General features: G+C 44.7%; 1 protein-coding gene across 3 annotated transcripts in view; it reads right to left on the reverse strand.

Moving 5' to 3' along the window:
• Positions 1 to 8185, reverse strand: part of Mertk (MER proto-oncogene, tyrosine kinase) — a 101520-nt gene extending 93335 nt beyond the window's left edge. For all 3 annotated transcript variants that reach the window (XM_041670411.1, XM_041670412.1, XM_041670410.1), the window contains exon 1: positions 8061 to 8185. In XM_041670411.1, the coding sequence (XP_041526345.1) occupies positions 8061 to 8115 (55 nt within the window). In that variant the 5' untranslated portion in view covers positions 8116 to 8185. The remainder of the gene's footprint in view (positions 1 to 8060) is intronic.
• Between the last annotated feature and the right edge of the window lie 13583 nt (positions 8186 to 21768).

A 21768-nucleotide genomic window follows, 5' to 3' on the forward strand; every position in this document is an offset into this window, starting at 1 on the left:
TACTCCGCCTACCTAAGTGCTGCCCTATCAAAATGCCAAGGCAGTTTCTTTATTTAACCAGTGAAAGCAACACATAGACAGAAGGACCTCCTACACCAGGTAAGGACATGGATGAATCTTACTTCCTGTGTAGCACTGAGATAAGTCTTTAGTATGAAGACTAAAGAATAGATTAGAAAAGAAAAAAATGCAATGGTAAAAAGAAAAAGTTTACTGTATTTATTGGCTCACCTAATTAGTCACAACATCCTTCTGAGATGTGGCTTAGAGAGGAAACTTTGCCCTCATCCCTCCTCCTGCAGGTCTTAAAACCACGATGACAACTGGCTTGAAAATCCACCGCGTGTTTCTCACTCTGGCTGAAGCCCTGTCCCTTTCCTTGGATAAACACACCTACCTCAATCCTAAATTCAGGGCTAGGTTCTGAAACACTCCCTCCTGGGCTCCCTAGCCTTCCCCAAGGATCAGATTTCAGACACAATGGCTCTCTGGGGTGCAATTAGAGAGGTGACTTAGACTGGCCAGACAGGGCAGGGCCACATCCACAAAGATCGAGTCTGTAGGTCCTGGGCTGGCCTGGGCAGCTGGGTCTTGAAAAGACTTTTTAGATGGGGTTAAAGCTTACCTTCCTAGGTGGATGTGGCAGTACACACCTTTAATCCAAGTACGCAAGAGACAGAGGCAGGCAGATCCCTGAGTCAAGGCCAGCCTGTTCTATGGAGTTCCAGGATAGCCAGAGCCAACACACAGAGAAACCTCGTCTCAACAAACAAACAAACAAACAAAAACAAAACAAAACAACAAAACCCCATCTCCTCTCCCCTCCTGTTGATGGCCTTGGCCTCAGTCACCTTACCCTTATCCTTCAGTCAAAATACTTAGAGCCTTACATTTGATTGTGCATAGTACATTTATGGGTTTTTCCAAGTAAAAAACTACACCCTAACACTAAATGAACAGACTTTTAAAACTGATGTCAGTCTCCCTCTGACCCTGAGGATTCTACTGTTCTCTCTAGAGGGCATGCCCCACCCCATCTACTCCAGGAAAATTCAGGATCCTTCTTGCCACCCATCACCCAAGAGCACATTCTCCCAGCATTTTTGATGGGAAGACCTCATGATTTGTTCAGAGAAGTCTAGTATTCTCAGAAAGATGACTTTGCTTTTCTAGGCTATTCTATTTCTCTAGCCAGAGCTGGAGGGGTTATTTCACTGGGTAGGGGGGATGGGCAGCACAGGCAGGCAGGATGGCAGCTGGCAACACTGAAGAGCGAACTGAGCACTTGGTGCTTTAAATCCTACTCGACCCTCTGTCCCCATTTCACCATCGCATAATGGGAACTGACTGCTGCTCACATCCAGAATACCAGCCAGGGCTCAGAGCGCTGCGTCCAGTTGCAAGAAAGCGTCCCATCTCCTTTTCCCTCCAGGCAGAGATGTGTGCTACCCAGATTCATCTCTCTGCTCTGCCCACTGACAAAGGACACCGCACTATAACCCAGGTTTCCCTGCAAAACAAAAATCTGACTCGAACTCACATGTTGGTCTCCTAGACTGGTTTTTATTGTTTTTAACTAAATCTAAATTCAGCGAGCTTCCTTTTAATTTTGCTCTAAAACTTTCAAAACAACAAAAAAAACTAAAAAACACCGATTTCACCTACTCTTTCCAAGTCACATGGAGAACTGTCAAAGTGCTTACAAGCTGGTTTCACTTCCTCTGAGCCAAAGGCCAAGGGCCATTCACAACAAAACTGGAACATCAGTCACCAGATAACACGCGCAGCAATGGGGAATCCATGAATATTTATCAGCTCCCAGAGAGCTCCTTGAGCAGTGTGGGGGACAGAAAGCAACTTCAGCTACTTTGAGTCCTGTTCTAACATCCTCCACAAAGACAGCCTGTTCTTACTCGTGAAACCCTTGCCTCAAAGCCTTAACGAGGAAAGTATGCTGTTAGAAGCTTTGACTGGAAGCCCTGAAGGCTTAAGATAGCAAAACAACACTTTCTCCAAAACAAACAAGGCTTTCCTTTGTGTATCTAATGAGGAGAAAGTGTGGCTAAGGCAGATCCTACCATGTCCAGAGTCCCCGGATGCTGAGGTAATTAGAGCCTGCAAGGGCAAGCAGCTTCAGGGCATCCAACCCAGGGCCAGAGGGCGGAATGTGGCTCAAGCTATAAGTGAAGCCCAACACAAAATTGCAAATTTATGAGGTAGATGTGTGTGTGTGAGTGTGTGTGTGTGTGTGTGTGTGCACGTGCGCGCGTGAGTGAGTGAAAGAGAGAGAGAGAGATTGTTTGATAACACAACTGCATGTCTTCTGAGCATGAGCGAACCATCTAGATGTTGTAAGTCAACAGGACAGACGTGTCTTCCAGAAAAGGGATCTCTATCAGAGTGTTTGCCTAATTACACATCTGAGGCCCGTGAGCTGCAGACAGTCTCTCCAGAGGGCAACTGAATGGGACACCAACTCTACTGATCACATCATGCTGGGCTAGACAGCACTTCTGAAAAGACCAATTGAGAAAGGTTCTGAAGGTTCTGAGTACAAAGAGAAACACAGATGGAGCAAATGAATAACCAGAAAAATTCATTGCTGAGCTAATGAGATAAAATGGACTTGACCTCCCCAAAATCAATGGAACATCTTGGTTTTAGATATAAAACATCTTGGCCTACACAAAACCCAACATCTCTGCTTTTGCTTTTTCTCACCCCGGAACCATCTGTCCCTGTGACACCTCAAGATTTACAGAAAACCCATTTGATCATTGAGTCAAACAATGACAGATAAATAGGCAAGAAGGAAAGAATAAGATACTTGGAGGTGGGGGCTGGAGAGATGGCTCAGAGGTTAAGAGCATTGCCTGCTCTTCCAAAGGTCCTGAGTTCAATTCCCAGCAACCACATGGTGGCTCACAACCATCTGTGATGAGGTCTGGTGCCCTCTTCTGGCCTTCACGCATACACACAGACAGAATATTGTATACATAATAAATCAATAAATATTTAAAAAAAAAAAAAAAAAAAGATACTTGGAGGTAACTGTAGATTTCCTGAAGGGTCTCCTCAAGGCGCAATCATCTTTCCTTGTCACTAAAACACCGGAGCCTGAGGAGGTGACCAGGACGAGGCTGTCTGGGACTTCAGGTAACCACACATCCACTGTGTCCCTCCTACTGACGGAGGCCAGGGGAAGGGGAGCAACAGACTTCCACCTGCCCAAAGTGCAGCTGGAGCCGAGTGTGGGGTCTCAACAGAACCAAGGTTCTTGCTATGGTAAAGAAACAAAACCAAGGTTCTTGCTATGGTAAAGAACTTCCCACCTATTACAAACCAAGGTATAGACCACAAAACCAAGCAAACAACGTGTGGTGACTGAGAACACCCTTGGGTGACAAGTTTCTTAGTGTTCTTGTTCCCTAAAAGGAGCCTACAGATCGGAACCGAATGCTCCACTCTAGCAGGCTGCATCTTCAGCATTTCAGCTGCAGGCATGCAAGCAGGCACAGTGAAGAGGTAACCACAGGGTAACCTAAGGTCAGGGGTTGATGGATACCCAGCGTGAGATCGGAAGAGAGATTGGGTCTTCCTCCTGGCCAGCAAAGGTCTCTGACAGCGCTTGACACTGAGTCAAGCAAGAAGGCACATGGGACCTCCCTCCCTCCCCACTTCCCCCAGTTTAAGCTACACACAAACCCTCAGATCTGCATAGAATTAACAATGCTCATTTCTTCTGGAGGGACACCAAAGGAAAGACCTGGACGCAGTCACTTAAAAAGCCGGAACCAAAACAAACAAAACGAAACCCAAAACAACCCCCCCCCACCACCCACTTTGGTGTAGAGCTATGTAGGAAAAGCAGAGCCAGAACTGGACCTCATTTTGATGCCTTCCTGTGAGGCAGATGACAGGAAACTGTTCCTGTGCACTTCACACGGAAGGTAGGGGGCAGGGGTAGGTAGTGCCAGGCTATCCTGAGAAAGTCTGCTCCTGGTTGGGTTTTGCTGGCAGAACTACTAAAGAGCTATAGCCAAGAACTTAGGCACTCAGAGTGACCACCCAGAGCCTCTTCACCAAACCACTGCAAGAGAGTGGCCCCAGATCTGCCTTGATAGCCTCTCTGTTTTTGTTGTTGCTTTTTTTTTTTTTTTGAAGATGGGTCTAATGTAGTCCAGGCTGTGTAGCCAAGCATGACCTTGAACTTCTAACTCTCCTGCCTACACCTCGGAGTGCTGGGACTGTAGGTATAAGGCAGCACACTCTGTGTGTGTGTGCGTGTATAATTTTTAACTTTTTATTTGAGAATTCCATACATGTATATCATGTATTTTGATATCCACTACTCTACTCCTCGCCTTAACTCTTCTTGGATCACCCTCCCAACTTCATATCCCCTTTATATTTACTTTTTACAACTTGCTGAGTCTAATTAGTGCTGCAGGTATCACACGGGACCATCCAAGAACCACACTCAAAGAAAATTGACTCTCCCGGAGCAGCCCTTATCTGCCAATCACTCTTCAGGTAGGCGTGAGACCTGGTGAGCCACTCCCCTTCTCTGGTTTATGCTATGCTGGGATTGCACCCAGGGCATCATGGTACATGCCAGACAAGAGCTCTAACAATTGTGCTACAGCTGAATCTTCTACCCTCATATTTCAAGGTTTTATCGAGGAAGCATTCCAGGAAGAGGGGAAAACCCCTCAAAACTTTCCACTCAACACTTTTTGTCTAGGAAGAACAATTATCTACCCCAAATTTGAATGCAGAAGCACAGCGGACCATTGATAATTCCACTGCTATGGGTTCAGGATTTCTAGGGAGACAGGGACCCGAAGGCAGGAACTGAAGGAGAAACTACAGAGGAACGCTGTTTACTGGCTTGTTCCCTAGGTCTTACTCAGCTTCCTGCATAGCCCAGGCCCACTTAGCCAGGGATGGTTCCACCCACAGTAGGCTGAGCCGTTCTCCATCAATTACCAATTAAGAAAATACCCCAATAGAGATACCCACAGGCCAATCTCTGTTTCTCAGCCGAGCTTCCTTGATCCCAGGTATGTTTAGGTTTGTGCCAAGCTAAAAAAACTAACTATACCACAACAGCTCTCTGAAATAGTGTCCCACTGTCCCAAAAACAGTCTGAAGGTTCTGAGACTGAACTGCTGCCCCAAAGTTCCTAGAGTTCAGCCCTGTGTTACCACCATGTAGATGCAGTCCAACCCAGAGTCATATATTCTGAGCTATGACAAAACTGTGGATCTTTATTCAAAGTCAAGGTACACGAAACAATGTACTCCTGGCCAAGGAGCTGTTAAAATTGTGGTTTTATTTTTGGGGGAACTGGAGAGATGGTTCAGTGGTTAGGTCCCTGCTCTTGCAGAGGACCACAGCTCCACTACCAGCACTCACTTGGGTGGCTGCCAACTTCCTGAAACTCCAATCACGGGGGAGCAGACACTCTTCTTCTGGCCTCCCTGGGCCCTGGGCATGCATAGCGCACATGCAGACAAAACACTCACAGACATGAAATAAAAATAAACACATCTCTTTTTAAAAGTTGTTCAGTGTGAGGAAGGTGATATAGAGGTGACCAGATCAGCAGCAACAAGGGGAAATGACTAGATATGAATCGGACAGGGAGGCAGAGGCTCTGGAAATCAGGCGAGGAAGAGGAAACCATTGAGGATGCTTCATTTGGGGACAGCGCAATTGGATGCTATGAAATGTCCAATTCTGACTGTTGTGTGGGAAGTCGCTGGGGTCCATGAGTATGCAATGTCCCAACTCATCTTTCCTACCTGGCAATCTCTTATGACTCACTAGTCCTCTTTCCAGAATTATCTAGAGAGTCTTTCAAAAAGAAAGACTTAAAAGCATAATTATAAGCTGGAGAAACAGCTCAGTGGTTAAGAGAACTGGCTGCTCTTCTAATGGACCCATGTTCAATTCCCAGCACCCACATGGTGGCTCAATACCACCTGTAACTCCTATTCTAGGGGGTCCAATGCCCTCTTCCGGTCTCCTTGGCAACCAGACATGCAAATGATACACAGACAAACATGCAAGCAAAACATCCATCCAGTTTAAATTTAAAATAATAATAATTCAAAACATAATTTGTAAATTTAAAAATAATTATGTCTTACTCACCACCTTAAGGAACTTTACAAAAATCCATTCACTCATTTATTAAAATAAACACTGCTTATTTCCAAATAGCAATGGAAGTTGTTTTTTAAAAAAATGGCTATAAACAACAGAACCGCTTAGAGTTCTCTTTGGGAAATGTTTAAAATTCATTGGAACATCTGTTTTCAGTGTCAATTTAAGAATTCAACTATTTGAAAAGCCCAGTTTGCTCTCAGGGCTTACAGTTCTCAGTCACAGACTAGGGCATCAGACTGGCTTCACTTTTATGTACCTGCAAAGTCTCCTCCTCCTTGCTCTTTCCCTCCCCTGCTAGAGAAAGATGCCCCTTATGCTGCCCCGCCAGCCCCACCTCCCACTCTGATCTGGGACAGAGCAAAGAGGAAGGATTGGAACATCTGAAATGCTCCTTCCTCAGCAACTCACTTCTGTTAGGAGAAAAATACCTAGAAACGTACATTCTTCCTTGGAGTGCATTTAAGACTGTCTGTGGTTATCCGACTAAATCTATCAAGTACAAAACTTCATCATACTTTTTCAAAATTCAGAAAATAAAGCATAGTTTTAAAAGCATTCAACAAAAGCTTTGGTTCCTATTACTCCTCCAGCGCTTACCACATCACCACACAGAACGCGGTGTGGCTGGCCAGCACTAGCAGCAAGCACACCCAACTTGCAGCAGATTAGGAATAGACCTGGCAGAAAGGCTGAGGAATTTTTGAGGATTTGGTGATGGAGAACAGAGCCCTCTCAGTTCTTTGCTTGCCTTTGGTTCTTGATATTTGTTTCAAATTGTCATGTTGCCTCAAGCTACAAATCTTCTGTAATTTAGTGCGCAAGAAGAGAATTCTTCAAGAAATGTAGCACGATAATAAAAACCCAGAGACAGACATTGGGGTTCAACCTGCAAGCTAGAAAAGCAGAGCAGCCAAGCCACTAGAGAAGCCTTACCTCTACCAAGGCTGGGGGACCGCTTTTCTGGTTTTCAGGTTGAACCCCAATGTCTGTCTCTGGGTTTTTATTATCGTGCTACAAAGAAATGCTCACTTGAGCAAATGAACTTTGAAACTAAGAACGAGGTTTGTAGCTAAACTGTAAACCGAACGTCACAGGTATTCTTAAAAGACAAAACCACATTTTGACTGCCCTTTTAGGTCAGGACAATACCAGAAACGTGCTGATTTAGTCATCCAACACCCCCCCCCCCCCAATTTCTTTTGGTAAAGACTGGTTCATTTCTTTCCAGCCTCTTCACAAAGTGTCATCTGTTGGAGAAACCTGCCGTACTTGTTTGTGCTCACCAATCCTTTGTGTCACGTTGAAACGCAAGTAAGAACACTTAAGCAGGTCCGAGATGAACGTAGAAGCTACCCAAACACAACAGATTCTGCTCCACAGTAGTAATGGTGAAAGGCTTGTGTGTCGTCCCCCTCTGATCTTTTCCAGGCCTCTACTCTCACAGGCTGTCCCTGCAGCTCACTAGAGCCCGGTGGAGAAGCCAAAACCAGTCTTTCCCTGGCGGGACAACCAGCCTCGGTCCAACGCCACCCGCTAATAGCGACACCCAACTTTCGCAGCCGCTCACTGGTTTGCGGCTTGAGATTGCCTTAGGCGCCCTGGTCTGTGACTCGCAGAAATCCCGCCAAAGCGCAGCCAGGCCACTGGGTAGTGTTGAGGGGAAAGTTCTCGGCGCATGCCATACTAGACCTGAGTGCTGCGTTCCACACAAGCTCTAACTTAGGTGCTCCCAAAGCGACCCGTCACCCTCTGTGGTGACGCGGAGCCCTTGGTGCCCACTGGTGCTGGTTCCACTAGGACTTGCACCCCGTTATCCGGCTGGGGATCCCCCAGGACCCTCGACGGCTAGCTGGAGTTGCAGCAGACCTTCGGGACCTCGCACTCACCTCTGCAGGGCGCGGGAAGCAGCAGCAGCCCAAGCAGCAGCGGGGCCAGAACCATCGCGGAGCGGTGGATCTGGAAGTTGTCTCTGGACAGATGCACCGACCCACTAACGTCCCGAACTCGCCGGTGGCCGCCCGTAGCGCCGCAGTCCTGGCCGCTGAGGCAGCAGGCGCCGAAGTGGCAGCGCCGAGTTTAGGATCACTGGCGTTGTAGGTTGGAAAAGGGAGGCGGGCCCGGGGCTCAGGCCTGGGCGGGGACAGCAGGTTGGTGTGGGCAGGGGGCGGGAAGAAGGAAGGGCAAAGAGAGAAGGAGGGAACTGGAGGAGGGGGTGGACTTAGCCTTAGGGAGGGTGGAAGGGCGGGGCAGAAGCAAGTGGAGCTAGGGTCGGTCCCAGCAGGTCACCCAGACCTGAGGGTGTGGAAGACTAGAGGAGAGGAGCTGGGGAAGGAAAGGAAGCTAGAAGAGAGAAAAGGAGGACCACTAACTTGGGCTACAAGGACTGAGAGACCGAGAGGAAGGGTACTAAGAAAAAGCATGATCGAGAAGAGAGAGGGTCTCTGGCCACCCGGCAACCTCGGAGTCTCATTTTGTTCACTTTGTGGGGGTAGGTAGAAGGGCTTGGAAACAGGAGAGGGAGAGTTCAGTGGCGTGCACAGGATGCAGCCCCCACATCTTTAAGGGTTAGTGGGTCCAGCTGCCTTGGGACGACAGCGACCCTACAGTCCAGGCTCTCCTGGCTTGGGAGGCGCTAGCAGCCGTGTTCAGGAGGCTGTTGTGGCCACAGTGGCAGTATATCCTGCTGAGCCGGATCCTCCTCCAGGTTACTGAGGAGCAAGAGCGGACCCTGGCGTCAGAAGCTTGCAACATCCACCAAAGAAGCTCGCTAGGGAGAACGAAGATGAATCCTGTAAGAATCCTAAGAGTCTATAGAAGCAGGAAGATGATGAGGTCTGATGAAAGTGGGCAAAGCAAGGGTGGAAAGGAACAGTGCTGGAGCGGGAAAGTATGGAAGGTCCCAGGCAGCAGCAGCAAACTGAATTCTGTTGTAAATCGCAAATAAATAAAAGGTACTTTTTCTAGCCACCACAGTGATACCTTACATTTTATACAATGCTTTCTTAAAGGAAATAGAACGATTTGTTTTCTTTTGAGATGAGGCCGCTTTAGGGCCTAGAGTGAACCAACCCTAATGAATGTAGAATATTTATTACTGAAACTAAGGGTAGGCAGACAAGCACTGTGATACAATCAGCTCCTGGTATCTCTATCCCTGCAGGAAGACACCAAACCGGAAATAAAGGATTAAAGTCCCATGATTGGTGATATAAAAGAGTCCAGTGTACTGGGGACAATGGCACCCTGAGTAGGTAGTCCTGGGATGTATGAGAAAGCAAACTAAGCAAGCCAGGAGGAACAAGCCAGGAAAGAGCATTCCTCCACGGTCTCTGCTTCAGTTCTTGCCTGTAGGTTCCCGCCTGACTTCTCTGTAGCATGAATAATAAAAACTCAGAGACAGATATTGGGGTTCAACCTGAAGATCAGAAAAGCAAAACAGCCAGCCACTGGCTCTTACCTCTACCTCAGTCCAAAATGGTGATGCTGCCCCAGGAATCTCAGAATGAGACTGTGCATGAGAGCTGTCTCCTCCTGTTTTCTTTTTTCTTTTTTTATATTTATTTATTTATTAAAGATTTCTGCCTCCTCCCCGCCACCGCCTCCCATTTCCCTCCCCCTCCCCCGATCAAGTCCCCCTCCCTCATCAGCCCGAAGAGCAATCAGGGTTCCCTGACCTGTGGGAAATCCAAGGACCACCCACCTCCATCTAGGTCAAGTAAGGTGAGCATCCAAACTGCCTAGGCTCCCACAAAGCCAGTACGTTCAGTAGGATCAGAAACCCATTGCCATTGTTCTTGAGTTCTCAGTAGTCCTCATTGTCCACTATGTTCAGCAAGTCCGGTTTTATCCCATGCTTTTTCAGACCCAGGCCAGCTGGCCTTGGTCTCCTCCTGTTTTATATTCCTCTCTGGTGCTGGGATTAAGGCATAAAACAATTACCACCCCACCTCTATGGCTAACCAGTGTGGCTGCTGGGATTAAAGCTGTGTGCCACCACTGCACAGCCTGTGTGGCTGACTAGTGTGGGTGCTTTGCTCTGACCTTCAGGCAAGCTTCATTTATGAAAACACAAATGAAATGCCACGACACTTCCCTATATGATGGACTTCAGCTGTAAGCTGAAATACGTTTGCTTTTGGTCATGTTTATCACAGCAACAGAAACCTATCTAGATCCAACAGGGTCTTGCTATGTTACCCGGGTGGGATTTGAATTCCTGGCTCAAGCAAACACTCTGGCCTTCTGAGTACTAGAACTATATGTGTGTGCCACGATGTCTTGCTTAAATCTCACTTTATTTTCCTTTAAAGACAAGGTCTTGGGCTGGAGAGATGGCTCAGTGGTTGAGAGCACTGACTGCTCTTCCAGAGGTCCTGAGTTCAATTCCCAACAACCACATGGTGGCTCACAACCATCTGTAATGGGATCTGGTGTCCTCTTCTGTCCTGCAGGCATACTTGCAGGCAGAACCCTGTAAACATAATTAATACATAAATCTTTTTTTTTAAAAGAAAGACAAGGTCTCACTGTTTAGCCCTAGTTCACATGGAATTCACTTTGTAAACCAGACTAGCCTCATTTTCACAGAGATCCATTTACTCTGTCTTCCAGTGTGCTAAAATTAAAGGTATGTACCTTTCTTTTTTTAGTTTATCTTCTTTATGTGTGTGGCTGTTTTGACTGCATGTTTTGTATGCCTGGTACCCTTGGAGGTTAGAAGAACATATTGGATCTGCTAGAATGTAGTAACAGGTAGTTGTGAGCCACCAGATGGTTCTCTGCAAGAGCAACAAATGCTTTTAACCACTGAGCCAACTTCCCAGCTCCAAATCTGACTTTGTTAATGAGACCTGCCCTGTACAGTACTGTTTTATAGGCTACCATAGATGCAGTGGGAAGGAAGCATTGGCCAGTTCATTAGGTTCCTGGATTTGGATAGCAGAAATGGATTATCTTTTCTCTGTAGTCTCTGTCTTCAACCTTCGAGGAGCTAGCACCTAGAGTGACCTTGGCGAGACAGAACCTGGGAGTCTGTGGCCTGGCTTTGTGCACCAGCATTGCTGAAACACAGCTGTTCATGTGCGTATCATCTGTGTGATTTTGCACTGAAGCAGCAGGGTTGAGTAGTTATATCAGAGATTATATGCTTCCCAAAGCCGTATAATCCAGCCCTTTACAATGTCTGCCAAGTCCTGGTCTAAAGATTAGTCCATTTCCATAGCTGCTGCCTGCACCAGCATGCTTTGGAAACAAGGGCTTCAGATCAAAGGATCTAGACAAGCTTAGAGAAAGTCTGGTATGGGAGCTCGCAGCTCCAAGAGTGAGCAATCCGGTGAGTAAGGTAGATGCTGATGGCCTGAGTGACCCAGCCTCAGAGTGGCTCTCGAGGTGAAAACAATGTCAAGCCTACCCTCCTGGGGAGGAGCCACAGGCCAAAAACTCTTCGTAGTAAATGGCAAAGAGCTTGCACAAACATGCAAAACCAGCTAAACTGGGCAGTGGTGATGCATGCCTTTAAGCCCAGCAATTGGGAAGCAGAGACAAGTGGATCTCTGTGAATTCGAGGCCAGCCTGGTCTACAGAGTGAGTTCCAGGACAGGCTTCAAAGCTGCAGAGAAGCTCTGTCTCAATAAAATAAAATGAAAGCAAGCTAAAATACAAGATGTATTAATCGTATAGTATTAATTTCATACTTACCATACATCTGATTTGTTACCAAAATATGTGAAGAGGAATGTGAGACAAACGACACTATGTAGTAGAGCCTTAGCGCCACTGTTTATTAACCAACCAAAGGAAAGAATATTCAGGGCTGTAGCATTGTTTATCCAGGACCAGAGAAGATCATTGCTGCTGATGATTCAACTGTAGAAAGCAATAACCGACATAAAAGGTAATTGAGATCTATTAAGTATTAAGTATGTTTAACACATCAGTGACATGGCTGAAGACTTTCCTTTTTTAAAGATTTGTTTACTATGTATATGGTGTTCTGCCTATATTCCAGAAAAGAGCACCAGCTCTCATTACGGATGTTTGTGAGCCACCATGTGATTGCTGAAAATTGAACTCAGGACCTCTGGAAGAACAGCCAGAGTTCCTAACTTCTGAGTGTTCTCTTCAGCCTGGCTGAAGATTTTCAGCTATAGGACCCAGTGGGAATATGCCAGACCATTCATGAAAGGTTAAGACATCTTTCAACGAATGATAGCCCTCCCCATTTCAAGACAGGGTCTCCTGCATCAAATTTGCTCTATAGCTGAGGATAACCTTCAACTTCAGATCCTTCTGCCTCACTTCTCTAGTGCAAGGATAGCAGATGTGTGCCACTATACTGGCTTTGTGTGGTGCTGAGGATCAAACCTAGGGCTTTTTGTTCTTATTGGGTAAGCACACTGAGCTCCATCCCCAGCCCCGTTGACCCTATTCTAAACCTGAATCTTGCTCTTTTTCCTCCTAACCACTGCCTTCTGCTCTTTTCAGCATTGTTCTTAGTTGTGACCTATAATCCACTCCTGCTTCTGTTCCACTATGTGTTCCTTCCCCAGTGCTGTACACCCCTCAGCTAATCTCCTTAAGCCCTGTGACACACTGCTTGACTATTTGCACCGATGGAGATCTAAACATCAGATCGGCCCCGGGATACGCTCACATCACCGTGTGGCATGAAATGACCTTAATCTACGTTCACTGCTAGAGAGCCATATGCTCATTTACATAAACGGACCATTACCTGCTTAACTTCAGGTATACAGATGCCTAGGGAGTGTTGCTGAGACAGTGCATGGCTCCTCCAGCAGGATGCTTTGTCTCGTGGAATCTAGCACCAGTTAAAGCCTTCTGATTCTGTCACCAACCCCACATCAGACAGAGGTCTGATCTCCAAAATATACAAAGAACTCAAGAAATTGGTCATCAAAAGAACAAATAAGCCAATAAAAAAAAAAGGAGTACAGACCTAAACAGAGAACTCTCAACAAAGGAATCTAAAATGGCTGAAAGACACTTAAGGAAATGCTCAACAACCTTAGTCATCAGAGAAATGCAAATCAAAACAACTCCTGAGATTCCATCTTACATCTGTAAGAATGGCCAAGATAAAAAAACACTGGTGACAACTTATGCTGGAGAGGTTGTGGGGGTAAAGACAACACTCCTCCATTGCTGGTATGAATACAAACTGGTACAACACTTTTCAATGTCAGTGTGGCGATTTCTCAGAAAATTAGTAAACAACCTTCCTCAATACCCAACAATATCACTTTTGGGTATATATCCAAAGGATGCTCAATTGTACCACAAGGACATGTGCTCAACTATGTTCATAGCAGCATTGTTTGTCATAGCCAGAACCTGGAAACAATCTAAATGCCCCTCGACCAAAAAATGGACAAAGAAAATGTGATACATTTACACAATGGAGTACTACACAGCAGAAAAAAATTAATGACATCTTGAAATTGCAGGCAAGTGGATGGAGCTAGAAAACATCATATTGAGTGAGGTAACCCAGACCCAGAAAGATAATTATCATATGTACTCACCCATAAGTAGTTTTTAAACATAAAGCAAAGAAAACCAGCCTACAATTCACAATCCCAGAGAACCTAGACAACAATGAGGACCTTAAGAGAGACATGCATGGATCTAATCTACACGAGAAGTAGAAAAAGACAAGTTCTCATGAGTAAATTTGGAGCATGGGACCATGGGAGAGGATTGAAGGGGAGGAGAGAGGAAGGGAGGGGAGCAGAGAAAAATGTAGAGCTCAATAAAATCAATAAATTATTCAGTGTTCCAAGGCAGCATTAGAAAGAAAAAAAAGCCTTCCCATTTTGGCTGTCACTCATCTGGAACTCATACTTTTGTCCTTCAGTAACGACTTCCAGGATTTTCCTTGTTAATCACACCATAAGCTTACATTCCTACTGTCCTGGAGCCTGAAAGGACTTACTACCTCAAGATCATCCACTGTTCCTCTTCTCCAAAGTTCCTGACTTTCAACTTTATGTCAAGAGATTATTCCAAGGAGACTAGAAGAGGATAACAATGTGAATATGATACAAAAGTTTTATGTGCGCATGTCACAGGCTCACAATACACCCTTATTGTATGTAATTAATATACTCTGATAACACATTAGAAAATTGATTAACAAAACCATACCAGCCCTGATTGCTACATTTATCTACAGATCTCTGGGTCTCCCCTCTCCCTAGAAAATTTTATTCCACGCATTACGGCTACTTCTTTCACACTACCTATAAATAACTCTTGGTGGTTTCAGTACCACCCTGGAAATGTAAATAACATGTTCTTGAAGATTTCTGGGGAACTAGGATGATGCCAACAAGAGAGTCCACTCAGAATGCCAAAGGTCATAAGGGAAGGATATTTTGGAGTTTCTTGGAAGGACCAAGTAGTGTCTAGAAGAGACTATCCAATGTGCTCAACACCATGCTGAGAGTATAGTACACACGTCTTGGGGGAGTAGGCTTAGGCTAATTTCATTTGGAACTATCTTAGTTAGGGTTACTATTGCTGTGATGAAGCACCATGACCAAAGCAACTTTGGGAGGGAGGGGCTTAATTAGCTTATACTTCCACATCATTGTTCATCATCAAAGGAATTCAGAACAGGAACTCAAACAGGGCAGGAACCTGGACCCAGCAGCTGATGCAGATACCATGGAGGAATACTGCTTACTGGCTTGCTCAACCTGCTACCTTATAAAACCCAGGGCTACCAGCCCAAGGATGGAATCACTCACAATGGGCTGGGCCCTCCCAATCAATCACTAATTAAGAAAATGCCCTACAGACTTGCCTATGGCCTGAACTTATGGAGGTATTTTCTCCTTCAAGGTTTCCTCCTCACAGATGACTACAGTTTGTGTCAAGTTGACGTAAAACTAGCCAGCGCATAAGCTGGATTGAATAGTTGTATAACTGTTGAGTAGGTCTTAAAAATGCCTTAGTCTTCAACATCTCATCAATTCCAAGATCTATCGCTTCCTACAGGAACTTATGGACCATTACCTGCTTAATTTCAGGCATAAACAAATGTGTAGGAAGCGTTGCTGAGACAATGCCTGACTCCTCCAGCAGGGAGTCTCCATCTGACGGAGTCTGGTGCCAGGTAAGGCCTGGACCACTCTGGCTATCATCTACCCAGAGCTCATGCTATAGTCCTTCAGTAACTGCATCCAGGTTTTCCCTTGGTGAATAATACCACCCACACTTGCATCTCTGTCTGTCTGTGGGCAATAGTAGTAACCCCATAGTAGTAGCCCCATACTCAAAGGCTATCTGGGGCAAGAGACCCGGAGAGGTGAAGTGCCTTCTATAAACACCTGACCAGATGCATCTTATCTAGGATCTCTGGTGGATGCAAGGCATACTTTAAACCCAGGGATCCCAACATGGAGGCTCACCTGGGATTTTTCTGTTTACTGGCTGCACATACATATTCCTAAGGTAACAGCAGCCTATAGAGTCTAGGTGCAAATCATTTTCCTCACTATTTTCAATTAACAATGCTGGCAAGTTGGTACTGAGCTCCCTGATCCTCCTCATACCTCTGATTAAAAAGAAACACCGTAAAAGAACGTGCTCCACGCCCTTGACTGGGGCTCAAGGCCATTCAGGGAGTTTTGCAAACAGCTCAGGCTAATTCCAGGCATTCTAGAAGGGATCCTCCCAGCACAGTTGCTTTCTGCAGTTGTTGCATAGTGAAATGGCTCAAGTAAAAGACAGTGAACGTGAGAGTGGGATGAAGGTAATTTATTTTGTAGATTATTGACGCCCCACCCTGCAAGATAACCCATCTGATAGGCTGAAAAATTTACTAGAAAGAAAGCTATCAGCCCCCTCCTATTAGAAATGATACAGGACTGAACATCTGGAAGAGAACAGTAAGCATGTAGAGTTTCTTGGGAAAAGGATGTTCTGGATATAAAAGAATTTTTTGGTTATTTAGCTTAAATTTACTTAATTATTTTGATTTTTGTTTGTAAACAGAGTCTGGTGTAGCCCAGGCCAGCCTCAAACTCACTAGGCAGTGCTGACAATGACCTTAAACTTCTGATCTTCCTGCTCCCACTCCCTAAATGCTGGGGTTACAGGTGTGCATCACCATGCCCAATAGAAGAATCCGTTTAGTGGCCTAGAAAAAGTATGAGAAATGCAAATAGCTACGCATTACAGTTGGTTGTTGCAAAATGAGGTGTTTGTTGTGTGTTTTCATGAAATCGAAATCAAAGTAGATATTCCATTGTCTGACACTTATAATTTATCACACAACCTAGAGTGTAGCGGGGTGGGCCTGAGAGATGGCTCAGTGGTTCAGAGTAAGTAAGTTATGTGCTGTTCCTGCAAACGACTTGAGTTTGGTTCCCAGAGCCCACCTCACGACATCCTGATCTCTTCCTTTAATACCTTCCTCTGTCCTCCACAGGCTCCCACTCAACGCATGCCCTGTCCCTATACACATAGTTAAAAATAAAACACTCCAAAGGGGAAAAAAAAGTGTATGACTCACTGTTACGTCATTAAACACAATTGTACAGTAGAAGGCCAGGTTCTTGCGACTGTTGGTGTGTGGTGACTGTAGCATGTATCGTATACTTCACACCACGTACTGACAACCAGCCTGGAAATAGGAGTATTCAGCTTGTGAAATGAGTGTGTGCGGTTGTGGGGAAGTGATTCAGATAGTATTTTCAAAAGTCTCTAATCAGGGGCTGGGGAGAAGGCTTAGTTGGTAAAGTGCTTGTTGTACAAGCATGAGGGCCCAAGTTCGAGCCTCAGCACCCACTTAAGAGGCCAGGTGTGGAGACTCCTGTTTGTAATCCCAGCCCCAGGTGGGGAGACAGAGAAAGGAGGGCCCTGAGGGCTCACAGGTCCAGCCACCCTTGCCTAACCAGCACCCCAGGTCCTAAAGAGAGCCCGTTTCAAAATACAATGTGGATTGTACGTGAGAAATGACACCCAAGCTGACCTCTGGTCACCTACAGACATGAACATACACAAGCCTTAGTCAGAGCATCACGACTAACTGATGAAGCGTACACTAAAGCAGGTAAGAAGGTCCGTAGGAGAAGGACCATGCAACTTTGGAAACCTGAGACAGGGAATAGATGAGCGACTCTCTCCATAAACAACCTTAGGGATATGAAAATATCTAGACACTAGAGTTCAGGGGGCACCAAGTTGGTACTTACAGGAATCTCAATCAGCAGAAAACCGTACTGGAAGTACATGTGTCTGGCAATGAAGAGTGGAGGAAACTGAAAAGACAGACATGGGAGACTCCATCCAGCACGTGGATGAAAATGAGGAAGCGCGTAAGTCTTGACTTTTGGATTTTATTGGGAAACTGAACCCTGTAATTTAACAGAAAATTACACTTGACGGTAGTAGGCAACTCAATTTAGCTTCCAGAACAAGATAGTAGTCAGGTTTTTTTTTTTTTTTGCCTGTAGTTCTAGGAGAAGAGATGGTATATATGCCAGCACACACACACACACACACACACACACACACACACACACACACACATACACACAGACACACACACACACTTCTACTTGCCAAAATTATTTTGGGAGCAAAATTTCTTCTTGTTGTAGTTTATTGGAAGGATTGAAAATGGTACTGTAAAAGATTTCATTTGCTAAGTTATAAGTTGTAGTTAAGAGACATGTCTGTTATAGCTCTCAGGACTGGCTGGCCAGTTTGGTCAGCTGCCAGGTGTCATACAACAAACCTTGATTAATAATGTTTTTGGTCGTCTGTTGTGGGTACCTTCTATCTCTTGAAATTTTCTATGGGGTATTTGTCTTGTTAGTTTGAAAGTAGTAGCCCAAAAGAAAATGAATGTGTGTGTATGTGTTTGTGTGTGTGTGTGTATGTTTGTGTGTGCAAGCATGAGCTTCCACATTGTATGAAGGAGCTGTTGCAAAGGTCTGCTTCTAAGAGCTGGAGAGATGGCTCAGCAGTCAAGCTTGCTGCTCTTTTTTTTTTTTTTTTTTTTTGATTTTTCGAGACAGGGTTTCTCCGTAGCTTTTGGTTCCTGTCCTGGAACTAGCTCTTGTAGACCAGGCTGGCCTCGAACTCACAGAGATCCGCCTGCCTCTGCCTCCCGAGTGCTGGGATTAAAGGCGTGCGCCACCACCGCCCGGCTAAGCTTGCTGCTCTTTCAGAAGACCTGCGCTAGGTTCCCAGCACCCATAACAGAACTTTGACTTCTACACGTGTGCCTTACACCTGTGGCTCCCCCTACACACTCACACACACTCACATACACATCACACACACCACACAAAAATATTAAATAAATAAATAATACAAAAAACTGAGCCATCTTCCCAGCCCAGAAGAAAGCATTTTTATTTATTTAAAATGACTTATTTATATTTATACATACATATAATGTGTTCTGATCAATCCCACCCCCATTCTCCCCTCCAAGTTCTCTCATATCCCTCAATACCTTTCCCTCCAAAGTCAGTTTTCTTCAGGGATGCAACCCTTGAGAGGCTCTCCGTGAGCCAGTAGACTGTCCCACATCCATTTATACGTAACCAGCACTAAGTGAACTCAGTGAGTATTGAAAGAAGGAGGAGGAGGAAGATATTTTAACTGATATTGTGGAGACTGGTTTTGGAGGGATTTTTCTTGAGGCATCATAGCTTCTGATGTCTAAGACTTAAATCCTTCTGGGAAATCAAAAAAAAAAAAATAGGGAGATAAAGACTGAATGGTGGCATAGCCTGTAACCTCAGCACATTGAGGCCGAGGCCGGAAGATTGTGAGTTTGCAGCTAGCCTGAGCTGTATAGGGAGACCCTATTACCCCCTTTATTTTATTTGTATTCAGTTTCCAACTTGACCTGCTCCAAAATCTGTGCCTGCCTTTCCCCCTGCAAGTCACTCATGTAGTTATCCCAAGTTTAACATGAAATACCTCTTGTAATCTGTTGATCTGAGTACTCCAAATTTGTTCATTTCTCTTCCCTTGCAGAGTTATTCATAGTTACAATCTATGTTATGGTTTATTTGTGTGTCTTCTCGGACTTCTTCCAAAGTCAAGCTCCAGTTCCTCACTATATTAACTTTCCAGTCAAGATAGGCAGTTCAAGAATATCGTCAACTTCATCTCCTCAAAGATGTCATTCCCCAAATCCTCTGTTTCCACCTTCTTTTCTGTTTCTCCTTAAATGGACTTGCTGTTGTTATTGTGCTTGAGACAGGGTCTTATACAGGCCAGGCTGGGCTAGAACTTTCTATGTAGCTGAGGATGGCCATGAGCTCCTGAACCTTCTGCCTCACTTCCTGAGTGCTGGGATTTCAGGCATGCAGGTGCTCATGGAGGCAATAGTGAACTGCCAAACATGGATGCTAGGAACCGATCGTGTGCTACCATGACCTGCTATTATTATTATTATTACTATTATTATTTGTTTCTGTTAAATTCCCTAATGTTCAAGGACCCAGAAAGGCAAATTTGTTTACATAGGTAGAAAACGTATGCCTTATTAGTCCAAATTAGAGCCACTATTCTAATTATCCTAATTCGTCTGGGCCATTTCACCTTAAAGCTGACCATCTCATATCCACCAAAACTCCACTTGGGAGAAACTGGCACAGTTGGGCATTCTAGTTCAATTTCAGATCTTAACCCTTATAAATGAGTTGTAATGCATACACTGGAAAACATTAAGCCTATAAAAATAATTACAGTTCATTAATCGCACCTTTTTTTTTTTAGCAACTTATCATGCAAATAAATGCCTAGCAAATTCTTTATTTTATTCTTTTCCTTCCTTTACCCTCTGACCTCTTGGTCCTTTTTTTTCAATTATATAAAAAAATCAAGTATAATCTAATTTCAGGTATGTAAAAAACAGCCTGGGAGGTCAGTTCTCAGCACCCAAGTTTAGCACCTCATAGTCGCCTCCACAGGCCCCTGCATGCATCTGGTACATACACAGTCAATCAGGTACATAGAACACAGAAGGTAAGCCGGGCGGTGGTGGCGCACGCCTTTAATCCCAGCACTCGGGAGGCAGAGGCAGGTGGATCTCTGTGAGTTTGAGGCCAGCCTGGTCTAGAAGAGCTAGTTCCAGGACAGGAACCAAAAAAGCTACGGAGAAACCCTGTCTCGAAAACACACACACACACACACACACACACACACACGGTAAGAATGAACAAATATTTAAAAACTAGTCTTTTTTGAGAAATTCAAATCATAACAACTTTGAGATTCTGTTTTACACCTATCAGAATGGCCAAGATCAAAAACACTGATGATAGCTTCTGCTGGAGAGGATGTGGGATAAGGGGAACACTCCTCCATTGATGGTGGGAATGAAAACTTGTACAACCACTTTGGAAATCAGCATGCCGATTTCTCAGAAAATTGAGAAACAATCTACCTCAAGACCCAGCAATATCACTTTTGGGTATATATCCAAAGGATGTTCAATCATACCACAAGAACATGTGCACAACTATGCTCATAGCAGCATTGTTTGTCATAGCCAGAACATGAAAGAACCTAGATGCCCCTCAACTGAAGAATGGATAAAGAAAATGTACATTTACACAATGGAGAAAAAAAAATAATGACACCGCACATTTACACAGCAGAAAAAATTAATGACATCTTGAAATTTGCAAGCAAATAGATGGATCTAGAAAACATCACATTAAGTGAGGTAACCCAGACCCAGAAAGACAATTATCACATGTACTCACTCATAAGAGGATTTTAGACATAAAGCAAAGAAAAGCCAGCCTACAGTTCACAACCCCAGAGAACCTAGACTACCCTAAGAGAGACATACATGGATTTACATAGGAAGAAGAAAAAGACAAGATCTCCTGAGTAAATTGGGAGCGCGGGGGTCATGGGAGAGGGGAGAAGAAGAGAGGGGAGAAAGGGAGGGGAGCAGAGAAAGATGTATAGTTCAATAAAAACAATGAAAAAAGAACTAGCCTGTTTTGTCTTTCTTTCCTTTATATACCATTTTTTTTTTTAGATAAAAGCCTTTGGAGTAGCTTCTCAGACTCTGAGCTTGTTAGGACTAGGGAATGAGATAGGGGTGCGCCCTGTGCAGACCTGACCAGAAGGATTAATGGGAGGCAGCTGGCAAGGATGTGTGAGAGTGTAGTGTGTGTGTCATCTCTTGGTTAAAATGAGTAGTTTTAGGCCTTAAAATAAGGATTATATACTGATCCCCAATGATTCCTGCTCCCTTGTGGAATTCCTTCTCTTGAATGTGACTTTCTTCAAATTCTCCAAGTGGGTAGAGTAGCACCACTTCTGTGATTATATTACATAAGAATAACTAACCTTTTCTTTTTAAAAAAAATATGTTTTGGGCTGGAGAGAAAGCTCAGTCGTTAAGAGCATTGGCTGCTCTTCCAGAGGACCTGGTCTAGGCTTCTCGTTCATGGAAATTAATACATGACAGATGTCTATTATGTTATGTTCCAGTATTTGTGGTAATATTATTAAGCAGCAACGACAAAGAAATACATTTTGTCAAGTTAGAAGAGATAGCAAAACAAGTTTTATTTATTCAAT

Source organism: Microtus oregoni, unplaced genomic scaffold, assembly GCF_018167655.1.
Source record: "Microtus oregoni isolate MIOR12 unplaced genomic scaffold, Mior012 000020F_ref0000438, whole genome shotgun sequence".
Classification (NCBI taxonomy): Eukaryota; Metazoa; Chordata; class Mammalia; order Rodentia; family Cricetidae; genus Microtus; species Microtus oregoni.